General features: G+C 37.2%; 2 protein-coding genes across 2 annotated transcripts; one reads left to right on the top strand and one right to left on the bottom strand.

Moving 5' to 3' along the window:
* Positions 1-207: 207 nt before the first annotated feature.
* Positions 208-3147, top strand: LOC121750930 (ATP-dependent 6-phosphofructokinase 1-like). The gene is made up of 11 exons (XM_042145595.1): positions 208-791; positions 976-1062; positions 1150-1212; positions 1283-1420; positions 1500-1658; positions 1762-1815; positions 1893-1961; positions 2039-2168; positions 2243-2560; positions 2633-2787; positions 2870-3147. Exons 1-11 carry the CDS (start codon positions 525-527, stop codon positions 2996-2998), a joined length of 1569 nt encoding a protein of 522 aa, XP_042001529.1. The 5' UTR covers positions 208-524; the 3' UTR covers positions 2999-3147.
* A 2000-nt stretch (positions 3148-5147) lies between these two features.
* LOC121753178 (inositol oxygenase 4-like) lies at positions 5148-7282 on the bottom strand. Its single transcript, XM_042148378.1, has 11 exons — positions 7160-7282; positions 6994-7081; positions 6846-6930; positions 6550-6754; positions 6412-6471; positions 6268-6320; positions 6057-6179; positions 5873-5942; positions 5724-5802; positions 5537-5618; positions 5148-5450 (listed from the first exon to the last, which is right to left on the bottom strand). Exons 1-11 carry the CDS (start codon positions 7194-7196, stop codon positions 5424-5426), a joined length of 909 nt encoding a protein of 302 aa, XP_042004312.1. The 5' UTR covers positions 7197-7282; the 3' UTR covers positions 5148-5423.
* Positions 7283-13113: the final 5831 nt, after the last annotated feature.

Genomic DNA, 13113 nt, shown 5'->3' with positions numbered 1-13113 from the left:
AAATTAAAAATAAATGAATCTAATGATATTTAATGGAAACGATGCTTATAAATTGTGCCATACCAATATATATCCAGAAAAAATAATAGTAATAAAGTATTGTTCAAAACATGTGTGGTATCTGGAATCATGAAAGGAATCTGAAGACTTTCAGACATGACCCTCTGATTAATTAAACCAATTACACCCAAAATTAAATAACCGGTCCAGCATAGAGACTTTGTACACTGCGCTAGGAAGGTTGTACATTACCGGACAACTGCTTAAATAAAGCCGCAGTGCCAAACTCCAAACTTCCGTGAACTTCTATCCGAAATCTCTCTCTGCCAACTGCCTTTTCTCACAAACTCAAGATTTCATTTATCATCCAAAACATCCAAACTTGGCGCATTTACATAACAAATTTCACATATACACACCAAATTTAAGGAAAGTACAGAAACATCATACGCCAATATAGATACATATTTAGTAGTATTACTATATTACTTGTTGCGAAAGTTTCTCTTGTTGTTGGAAAACTGATGGGATCCATGTCTACTGGCGTAGGCGCTGCCATCGCGCCTGCCGCCACCACCGCGGCGCTGAAACCGCGGCCTCCCGGCGCGGAGGCGGACGGCGGCGATCACACAATGAAGAAGAACCTCCCCTGCCCGAATTCCGGGAACGCCTTCTCGAAGCTTCCTTCCATGGGATTGGAGATCAATTCCAAACCCAAAATACTCACCGGTGATTTCGGTTATACCCTCGAAGACGTCCCTCATCTCTCCGACTTCATTCCTCATCTTCCCGTAACCATCATCTCTTCTAATTGTTGCGATTATATGAATTAATTACTCTGTTCCATTATCATGTTGAAAGAAAGTTTATGTCTTGGAATAACTAACAAGTGGTAGTTAGTTGCAATGTGCATTTTTAGATACTATGCTCTCATTGTTCTTATTCTGTTTATTTATTTTATTTTGATTTTGACAGACTTATCCTAATCCGTTACAAGACAATCCGGCATATTCTGCGGTTAGGCAGTTTTTTGTCGACTACGATGACACCGTTGCAGAAATGGTATGATATGACACTCCTTTCAGGATTAGACTGCCTGTTTTCTGTCAATTCTAATGCTCTGCTCCCTCGTTTATCGATCTTGTGTAGGTTGTCGTTCATAAGGATACCGTACGAGGCATTCATTTTAGACGTGCAGGTCCTCGCCAAAGAGTAAGTGTCTCTTGAGCTAATTTGATGCATTTGTAGTGAGATGAGAGAACCGCGTATGTTTTTTTTTCAGGTCTTTTTCGAATCTGATGATGTGCAAGCGTGCATAGTTACGTGTGGAGGTCTGTGCCCTGGTCTCAACACGGTGATCAGGGAAATAGTATGCGGTTTGAATTATATGTATGGTGTAAAGAGAGTTCTTGGAATAGATGTGAGTAACACTTATCATTGATTTAATGTTGGACATTAAAATTTATGTTAGCCTCATCTCTGTGCACATTGATGTTTAGGGTGGTTACCGCGGTTTTTACTCTAAAAACACGGTATCTCTGACGCCAAAATCTGTCAACGACATCCACAAACGCGGGGGAACTGTGCTAGGGACATCTAGAGGCGGTTATGATACTAAAAAGATCGTTGACAGCATTCAGGACCGTGGAATCAACCAGGTTCGGACGTTTTGTCTTCAATTTTTCTGCTCTCGTGTTTTGATGGTTGAAGTTTGTTTTATTTATACGTATAGATGATTTGATCTCTTACCTTTGCCTACAGGTGTACATAATAGGTGGAGATGGAACGCAGAAAGGAGCAGCAGTGATATTCGAGGTGCTGCATATGTTCAACTTTGGTAGTGTTGTAGTAGTATGTAATTGGCTCAAGAAATATTGATTGTGATGATGCAGGAGATCAGAAAAAGAGGGCTCAAAGTAGCCGTAGCCGGCATTCCCAAGACTATCGACAATGACATTCCGGTACATACTACTTACTTCCAACTCCCTAATGCTCGCTCGACTCCTCTGGTTGTGCTCATGAGATATATATTGTGTAGGTAATCGACAGATCCTTTGGCTTCGACTCTGCTGTCGAGGAAGCTGAGCGCGCCATCACTGCAGCGCACGTTGAGGCAACAAGCTTTGAAAACGGCATTGGCCTTGTGAAGCTCATGGGGAGATATAGCGGTAAAAGCAGGCTTCCTAAGAGTTGAGCTATGTTTTGTTTGTTTGTTTGTTTAAGCCAGAGCATAATTCTGCAGGATTCATCGCAATGTATGCTACGCTTGCTAGTCGAGACGTAGACTGCTGCCTCATCCCAGAGTCGCCTTTCGTTCTAGAAGGGCCGGGAGGGCTGTTTGAGTATATTGAGAAGCGACTAAAAGAACACGGGCACATGGTTATTGTGATCGCAGAAGGGGCCGGGCAGGAGCTGGTCTCGGAGAGTTTGAGAGCGTCGACAGCTCAACAAGATGCTTCTGGAAACAAGCTTCTACAAGATGTTGGGCTATGGATATCACAGAGGATCAAGGATCACTTCTCTAAGCAAAGAAAGATGACCATCAATCTCAAATATATAGGTAAGGAAGGATTGGTGATGAAAAGTTGTGATCAATGAGAAATACTAATAGTAGTATAATTTATGAGTGCAGATCCGACATACATGATCCGCGCCATCCCTAGCAACGCATCAGACAACGTGTACTGCACGCTTCTAGCGCAGAGTGCAGTTCATGGAGCGATGGCGGGATACACGGGATTCACAGTAGGGCCGGTGAACGGGAGACATGCTTATATACCCTTTGATGTGAGTGTGTTTGCATCAATGTTTTGCTTTAGGCCCCATATTATGTTGATCATTGTTATTAACCGGTCCAAATTGTACGCAGAGGATCAACGAGAAACAGAACAAGGTGGTGATCACGGACAGAATGTGGGCGCGGCTCCTCTCGTCCACCAATCAGCCCAGTTTCTTGAGCTCGAACCAAACCGTACCGCCACACCAGACCACGTCCTAGAGCCTATAGACTTTATATGTTACTGTATTTGGAAACGAAAGCGAAAAGCGATGTCCTTGCTTCTGCATAAATAAGTGCCACTCAGATTGTAACTAAATAAACTGATTCTCATGGTACAACAAATGGCGTCCACTTAGAATTGGGTTTAAGGTCTTTGTATGTATCAATTCAGACATGAAATGGCAAGGAGAAAAATGTGAAAGAGAAGTGGCTTCTTAGCAGGTTGGACATTGTCTCCATCATCTAAAGTCAATTTCTCTTATGTTTGTAATCTCACTGTTAGTTATCACACACCAATAGAAAAGATAGTGCAAAGTAGTATATTGATTTGAAAACACAAGAGAAATTGTCTTAATTATCACAACCAAGATTATTTTTACTAGGAACTATAACCGATGTGTGATACTTATTTTACAACAAATACATATCCTGCTTTTGTTCATTGAGGAGTGTTGACTGTTGATTCTGATCAGATTGTACTCAACAAAATTGTTTTAAAGGTGTAAGTCACACATGCCTCAGTATCACTGTCTTGATAAATGTTTTTGTATTTTGTAGGGGTTCCTGCTTTTTCTTTCCCAGTTTCTCTACTCTAATATGGTAAATAAAATTTCTCACGCCAATTCCTCTCCTGATCAATAACATTATCATATTGATTTGGGCCCTCCAGTAATAAAATTCTGGCTTTGCCTAGTCACTGGGCCTGAATAATCGATGACCACATTTGCAACAAAGAAACTGATGTCCAACTTGGGCCCGCTCTAATAATGTTGAAAATGTACCCGCAATGTGTGGGCTGGAATGATCATCAAACCTCACTTGCTATAGAGCAACTCATCACCGATTTGGATCTGATCTGCTATCATATTAGAAATGAACTACGCACTGCCTATTAAAAGATTTTATAAGGGTGCGGATTATTCAGAGCAATCATGATCACCAATTTGTCAATAGACAAAAACATTAATCCATAATAGATTAGAACTTAGAATATCCTTCAAGGCTTCATTTCAACACACAATTATAAGATATAGACAAAAAGGGGTTCAAAAACATTCATCCATAATAGATTAGAACGTAGAATATCCTTCAAGGCTTCATTCAACACACAATATATCTATGTAAAGATTAGATACTTAAATTAAGGCTTTTCTTTGAATCGAAGCAAAAGTCTATAGCCACCAAATCAAAATCATGTTGCGTAGGCAAGTGGCGTAAGTTAATTAAATAAAGCGGGCAAATTAGCATCGGTCACACTTTTTGTCTTTCATTAGTTAGTCATTGCAGCATATCTACGTTGAGAAACAATTTAGTATATAAAGATGACTAATCACTTAAAAGTTTGGTAAATGATTGGAATTTTATATTCACAACTTGCCATGCACAACTAATTTCGTTTCTAATACTATTTTCTAACTACAACTTGTATTGCACAGCAACTTTTCGCTTCTATTTATTAATTAAATACTTTCTATTCACGCCCAACAAATTCTAATTATTTAGAATGATGAATATATTTTACTTTGAAATCCTAGTTATTCTTGTTCCACATGAATTGATATCTGAATTTACGCATATACGTGCATGTGGTGTATGTGACTAAGTAAGTAAATAATATAATACCTAGTGTAGTGAAAATACATTTTCCTGGAAATCGAAGATGCTGGCTTTTTTACTGAACTAAACTCCCACAGTAGATTTGTAAAACATGATTGGAGACTATTGTGTTGTAGAATATGATGGGGATTAAAATGAAATTTATAGATTTGAAGGAATTAATGCTAGATTACTATTTTGCTTATTACGATCTTTATGCTTATAAATAGCCTTCTCATATTCTCATTAGAAATTCAATAGTGAAATATCTCGAGCTTGATAGTGTCTCACATATATAAGGTGATGGTCTAGTGAACGACGAGTATTCATCTCGCTCAAAGTTGATCTTGTTATTTAAGATAGTGTATATATGGTGGGTGAATATTCCTTGGCTTAGATATTTCATATGGAGGTATATATATTTATGCAGAGTGTTTGTGAGGAATCAATCACAATGCACTTTGAGAGTTAAAGAAATTTCTTAGCATTCATGTTGTTTGAACTTTGAAGTGAGATATTTGTATTAGTTGAGATTGCAAGCAAACTACATATGTAAGATAATATCATAATACATAATTAATGAGTAGGAGAAGCCGGAAGATTACATTGGGCGTTGGGGACTCAACATTTATTGTGTACAGACAAAACTAACTAAAAATCACATATGATGAATGTAAAAATGAGAAATGCTACAATGGTGATGAAGTCACTATTTTGCCCCTGTGTCAATGAAAAGCAATTACAAATACAAGAGGAGAAACCAAGAAAATAGACACTAATTTGTCTTCCTATGCCCAACTTGCTCTTCAACAAACACTTGCACAAAATTTTACCATCTCAGCTTTTCTGGGAAGTACTGCAGTAAAAAAAATTTCACTTCTTGTCAGCTATATGCGAAATAGTAGTAGTAAATTAAATAAAAGACTACTATAAAAAAAATACCTTGTTAATGAGGGACATATAGTAGGGTTTCACTTCCTCAACATCAACATGAACTTTGCTCTTACTGTACAAATCATATTTGCTGCACAATTTTAAGAATTCAAGAAAGAAAAGATAATGTTAATACTCGTGTAACGAAATACATTTCCGAATTAATTGTGATAAAAAAATAATTCAGTTTACTTACTTAAAGACGTGGAGCCACTTGAGATTCTCCTTGTCTTCGTCGTTCATCAAGTGTGTATAAGCTCCAGCCTTATGCAAAGCTGTATTCAATAGGATACAAATGTTACTCCAATAGGATACATATAGTCAGAGAATAGTTTGAAGGCTTACGATAAAATGAATGGTAACGGACGATGAACAATGCAGCCGAAGGTAGAGTTGTTCCATTTTCCTTAGCCACCTAAAATTTGAAACAAAGATACATGAGATCTTCAAGTAATAGCTAGGTTAATTAACTTTGTTTTAGCATGAATCATAATTTTGTTATAATTTGTCATATATATAGAATTAGTACCAAATACATGTAGTCGTCGTGCCCCCATGACATAACGACATTTTCCAACCCACATCCTTCTTCATAAACTCCGTTCTTAGTGAGGTAGGTGGTATTTTTGCTGTCAGGATTCTCATGGAAATACTGCATTTTTTTGCATTAGTAAAAATTTATTACACTAATTTCAAATATGGGAGTATATATTATATGTATTTGAAGTAGAATATGTCACCTTGTGATGAATATTGGAGGCGTCAAAGGCACATCCAAGAGGGAAAGTGTCACCTGTTATGGAAAATGTATCATAATTCATAATCCATTTTTCATCATCTAAAATAATAGAGTATTGGTAATTAGTGTTAATTAATGTACTCACCAACAACGGCCCATTGAGGCAAGCCTCCGAATTTGGGGAGAAGAAGAACTTTTCCTAGATCTGAAATGATATTGCACGTTAGATGACATACTAAACTTAGCAATAGATGAACGAGCACATATAAGTATATTTTTGTACCGTGAATTAGAGCGGTGAGGTGCAGCCAGTCTTGGTCGGGGTAGTCCTTGCGGATGGCCTCGGCTGACTGCAATAAGTGTTGGATCTGTGGCTCGTCCAAATCGGGGTCGCTCTCGTCCACAACTTCGTTCAAAAGCTCGCAGCATTCCCATATGCTCATTTCCATTTTGTCAAGTTTAGAGAACTTTTCTCTCATCCGCTTAACCTGCATTTCATGTTTTCAATTTCAAAAATTATAAATTGAAAAAGAATAAGAAAAATGGGATTTTTTTCAAAATTTAAAATATTGCACATACATATTCATATGTCTGGTTGATGTGTTGCAATCGGTAGAATTCCTCAACCCCTTTTTGCCTCTCGGTCTCGGCATTAGTATAGTCCCTATATAAATTCATACGTTGAGAAACTCGATCTTACAATTCATATTTTATATAAATTCAATACCTAAAATTTTGGCCAAAAGCATTCATGTCAGGAGCCTCGAAGGCGCATTGTGATTGCCCAAGTTTATTGTCTTCAATGGGGACGCAATCTGAAAATAAAGATCATGAAATATTATGGCATTTTGGGAAAAAAATAAAATGGTTAAGGGATTAAGGAGACTATTTACCAAGTTGGGGCTGGGGTTGGTCAACGAGGATGGTCATCTTGGCAACAAAAAAGGGTTTCGAACACGATGTAAATATAAGGATTATAAAAACTAGGAGGTGTTACAATGACAAATGGATTTTCTTTTGATGTTGTATGATTGGAAAAAAATCTGGTATATATAGTAGGATAAAAAAGTCCTCAACTATAAATTTGGACTTTTTATGTCCTCAAAAGAAAATCTAGTTGGAGTCCTTTCCTGAAAATTGTGCTGTTTGTGTAAACTGGCGGAAGAAGATTTGGTCAGAGGTGCTTGTCACCACCACGCGCTACTTTTGGCACGTGAAGTTCACACTTTGCTAGTAATTATTAAATCCCTTGTTAAAGTAATGAATGATTAAAGATAATCATATTTCATTTTCAACATAGTATCTCATTCACATTTTCATTGTATCAATTCAACTAAAATTGTAATCTTATTTCTCGTTCCTATCATGTGCTTTAAATATTAATGAAATATATTGTGATCTTGCTAAACTAATTCTTTTTTTCCAGGTCTCACAAATGAAAATTTTCAATTTGATAAATGTATATATCTGTGCATTATGTTTGGGGATGATACTTTTAGTTTTTAATTAATAAAGATTTTGAAAACTAAACGTATATAGATATAATTGTCATCGAATTTTCTTTTATTCTTTTATTTTTGTGAAAGCTACATTGCACTCAAATGAAAAGAGTGATCCACCGACAGTACAATGCATTGGCAGTTTTTATGGAAATTGTGAACTTAAATTCCAAAAAAAATGTGATGGAAACAGACCGCGTGGAATCACGCGTGTGTATCGCGAATGATGAAAAATCTATGTGATGAGTCATATAAACGTGTAAAAATCATTCTTATATAATAGGGCAGTTGAAATTAAGAAAGGCCCACACTGACGCGGCACCTTGTCATATCCAACTGCGCTCCAACTCTTGTATCTCTATCTATGGAATATGGATCACCAGCTAATTACGCCACTAATTATGACATGTCAGCAGTTAATAAATCTCCACCGCTTAATCAAGTTTAAAATTAATAATAATTTATCTGGTCCCAATTTGGGATCAGTTCAAAATTAGACAGACATCAATGAATTTAACAATAAGATCTTTTTGAAATTTAATTATAGGATTGTAATCAAAGGCAAACTCTAAATATTTTATAAATTTTAAATTGTGATTTGGACCATTAGAAAATGTTAATAGATGATAAAATAATAGTAACAAAAAATGTAAATACAGTGTTAACGGTTGATGTTGTTTTGGCATTGTATTTATATTGTGTTGATATCAAAATCTTGAAATATTACATTATGTTGATACTGTGTTTAAACTATTGAAACTATGTTAAGGAGTTTGAGTTTGTATAATACTATAAAGTTTGCATTTTATCACTGCCCTCCAATTAGATGTATATTAGATCTAAATAGTAATATAATTCTCATATGCAAGTTGCTGCTTCTTACACCGTTTTTTAGTGACGAGATGCAAAGCTATTAAGGCCATCCACAACGCTGTCACTATACCGTCCCTTAAAACACTATTTGCGGGCCCCACTTTACTTTTTTACTCCCTCCTTTAACTAAGGGGCGGAACCTGCAACCCCCCGTCCCTTAACCGACCCTTAAATTACTATTCATTCAATTTTATTTTTTTTTATTTTTTTTCCACCAAATTCAATTAATAAAAAACACACTTCATTAAAAATAAAATAACATTGCAACATAAAATAAAAATACAACTTAATATTCAAAAAATAAAAAAAAAAGACATAATTAAAATCCTAAAAAAATAAAAATGACATAATTTAAAATATAATTTTATAGAAAATAAAAAAACTACTCCACCGGCGAATCATCCCCCCGAAGGCGGTGGAGGTGCCCTGAGGCCACTTGGAGGCGGGATAACAAGTTGTGCCGCCATAAACAGGACTCCGTTAAGCCAGGCTTCGTATTGGGTGAGCGTAAAGCGGGAAGTGTCCGCCATTGTGGCGGTCATGTACATGGACATAAGGGAGTTCGGCTCGGCCCCTCCTCCCTCTAACCGCCTTCGCCGCATTTCTCCCTTGCGGCCGACAGCGCCCACGGGAGGAACCCCCCGGCATCGTCTGCCGGGGTCTCATCCTCCTGCGAGGCAAACTCTTGTGGCCCGATGCCCGAACCGCCCTCACCAGACGAGTATTGGCCACTCGCCGTGTGCTTCATGCGCTTCGAGGTTGAGCGCGAGCTGGACCGCACACCGCCGGCCCACCTTTCCTCGTCCCTAACGACCTCCCAAACATCGGCATATTTGAATTGTTTGCCGGTGTCTTCGTAGTAAACCCGCAAAGCTGACCTCAGAATGTCGGCTCCCATGGCTCCGCTTTGGTACTGAGCCGCTTCATTCTTGTAGATGCCGCAGAATCGTTTGACCTCTCTGTCGACTCGGTCAATGTGAGCGCGGAGCATAGAAATCTTCTATGTGCGGCGGCGGCTCTTTTTCGACTTAATCTCGTGGTAGGCCTCGGCGACCTTTTCCTAGAAGCACTTCCGGGGTTGTTGATACCCGACGATGGGATCGTACGAGACGCTGATCCAGGCGTTGTACATGTCCAGCGTTTCTTTGGGGCCGTACGGATGCCGGCCTAGATCCTCCTCCTCCGCCTCCGCCCTGGAGCCTCTCCCGCCTCCGCCTTCTTCCGGAGTGGGTTGAACCGGATAATCCTCCCGAATCTGGGATAATCCCAGCGAATACCGAGGGGCGGAGGGACGGGCGTATGCATCAAAATCAAAATTGGGTGGTTGGTACCCCCGGCGTGCCCGAACCCTGGGTGTCCGGCGTCGACGAACCGGAACCACCCAATGTGTTGTAGATGCCCTCCCAGTCGCCGAACGCGTTGAGATCCCACGCGCCGGAGCCGCCACCGCCGGAGTGTCCGTCACCGGACATTTTGTGATTAGATGTTAGATGAAAATTGGAGAGGAAATGGAGATGAATTTGGAAGAATAGATGTGTAGTTGTGTGTGAAATGAGGATGAATTAGGAGTATTTATAGAGTAAAAAAATATATAAAAAATATAAAAAAATTGAAAATGGCTCTTTTAAACGGTAACATTACCGTATCACTTTTTTTTATTTTTTTTATTTAATTCAATTTTTTTTAAAAATATAATTATTGCGTCTGCGTGACGACGCCCACTCGCGGGCGTCACACATGGTCTGGGAGTGCAACACGTCGCTGCGGCGCGTGGCGAGCTGTCCCGCGTTACGTCCCGGCGGAACGAGTTTCGTGACGAGATGGTGACGGGCTGGGGACGAGACGGGGCGCCGCAGCACGTCGTGCTGCCGTCCCGTCCCTGCATGACGGGTTCCGGGCCACCCGCGTGACGCGTTGCGGGTGGCCTAATCATGAGATTCGTTATCTATCAAATTTTTAATGAGAAATGTTATGATTTTTAAACAATTATTGGAGCATTGTTTGTTGTTCTACTTAATTACTTATGCACATTTTGCATATTTATGGATATGTATGAATAGGATGCGTTATATTGCTAACTTTTTTTAAATTGTTAATTTTTCAACGTAATGTATTATAAATATCAACACGATCACATTAAAATACTAATGTCGATACAATATATTAAAATATCAACTTAAGTTTATGTTGACATTTCATTATTATTGTATTGACATTTTTAATACACTATATTAATGAGTTAGCAAAATAGCAATTTAAGAAAAATTAGCGAACTCTATTAATTAAAATAGCCGGCACACAGCTCATGCTTTTCTTGCACCAAGATTCCAAATTATTAAACTTTTAAATATTGGGGATCCCCTCCCTAGAGATGCCCAAGGTTTTCGGTTCTGGCGGTTAACCGCGAAACCGTAACCACCGGTTCCGGTTTCGAACCGGAACCATGACTTTTTTCTTGAACCGGAACCCGGTTCCGGTTCTAAATTTTATGAACCGAAACCGTACCGGAACCGCCGATTCTGGACGGTTCCAAACCGGAACCGTGAAAAACCGTCGGAAAACCGTGAAATCTAGCCGGAACAGCGAAAAACCACTGGAAAACAGGCGGTTCGGAACCGAAACCGAAACCGAAACCGCCGGTTTTCGAACAGGAACCGTTAAATAGCCTCACGGTTCGGTTCCGATTCCACATTTCTCAAAACCGGAACCGGCGGTTTACAAAGCGTGGACATGTCTACCCCTCCCAACTTGTCATTAATTAACTTTTTTTTTACGCTGTTTGATCCAAATAAATTTTGGATAAAAAATTCCAAATATTAAAGGCAAAATTAGAGTAGACGCTGTCCAATTAGAGTTCATCAATCCTTGTTCGGAACCGCCGGTTTATGAACCGTAAGCATGTCTACCCCTCCCAACTTGTCATTACTTAACTTTTTTTTACGCTGTTTGATCTAAAGAAATTTTGGAGAAAAAATTCCAAATACTCTTTGGATCAAAAATTCCAAATATTAAAAGCAAAATTAGAGTATACGCCGTCCAACTAGAGTTCATCAATCCTACATTGAAAGTAAATAATATTTAAACAAAAGTTCTTAATCATAAGTACTCATATATTTTAATATAGGGCATATGCATGCATCCAAATGTACCGGAGTCGGCCTCCAGAATAAATATGTTCAGCATAATGTCTCATCTTACTATTTGCATCTTATCCACTAAAAAATATTATTTACTTTTTACTACTTTTTATAATAGATTTCATATTCTACTAATTTTATTTCACTTACATTTTATTATATAATCAATATATAAAAATAAGATCCACATTCCACTAACATTTTCCATTCATTTTATACTACATTTCTTAAACTCTGATTAAATTTGGCCTTATATTCATAAACTAGGGGAGTAGCTGTTATGGATCATTATAAAATGATACTTTCTCGGATTCTCATTAATTATCCCATAGCTGATTGGCGTGAAACTTTTAAAAAAATGTTTAACTTTGTTAAAAAAATTACAAAAAAAAATCAGTGCAATATAAGTTCTACTTATATGTATTAGTTTTATAATAATTGTGAGGATATGAGTAACTGGAATATGAGGTTCACTTACTAAAATAGTACTCCCCAATATCTCATTTTAAATGATCAATTTCTTTTCGACGCGAGATATAAAAATTATATTTATTGAATTTAAGTGGAGAGAATAAAGTATGAAAAAAAATAGAAAATAAAGTTTAAGAGATAATAAATTAAGAGAGAGTAAAGAATACTTTTGTTAAATAAGAACATTGATCATTTAAATTTCGTAACGAGACAATAAAAAAGAAAAATCAATCACTTATAGTTAATAAGGATCTTATAAAATAATAAAAATGAGACAATTAATTGAGAGCAAAAAGGGAATAATATGTTCGTCTAATTGTGCAAGCATTATATCAAATTATCAACTCTCTTGATTCATTTTTTTTTATATATTTTGGTTAGGTTTTTTATTTTATATTGTCATAATACTACATGCATAGAAACTCTCCTAAAACTATCATGTTACGTACTCCTTAATCAAGGAGTAAATTAGCCTAGTATTAAAATGGTTAATGTCTGAGTCTTGGATTCAATCAGTCGTGATACCGGTTTAAAATTTATAATATTATATATCAAATTTAAAGTATTGAGTGTCATTATTTCACAAAAGTATATTGGTACGCCATGAATCATGGACAGAGATAACTTGGGCAATCTTAATTTATCATGTGTGTGTTCTAAATTAAAGTCATTTATTTTTATTTTGAGTGAATAATTAATATTTTCTATGTTTATAAAAAATAGTCTCATTTTGCTATTTTAAAATATCCACAAAAATAGTCTTATTTTTAAAAGTGGAAAGCTTATATAATTATATCTTAATATATTTTTTCTACTTTTTTTTTCTATCCCTCTTACTTTACTTACTTTTCCACTTTTTCTCTCTTA

Source organism: Salvia splendens, chromosome 10 (assembly GCF_004379255.2).
Source record: "Salvia splendens isolate huo1 chromosome 10, SspV2, whole genome shotgun sequence".
Taxonomy (NCBI): domain Eukaryota; kingdom Viridiplantae; phylum Streptophyta; class Magnoliopsida; order Lamiales; family Lamiaceae; genus Salvia; species Salvia splendens.
Note: the sequence above shows the minus strand (reverse complement) of the source record. Positions and strands in the feature narration are given on the sequence as shown.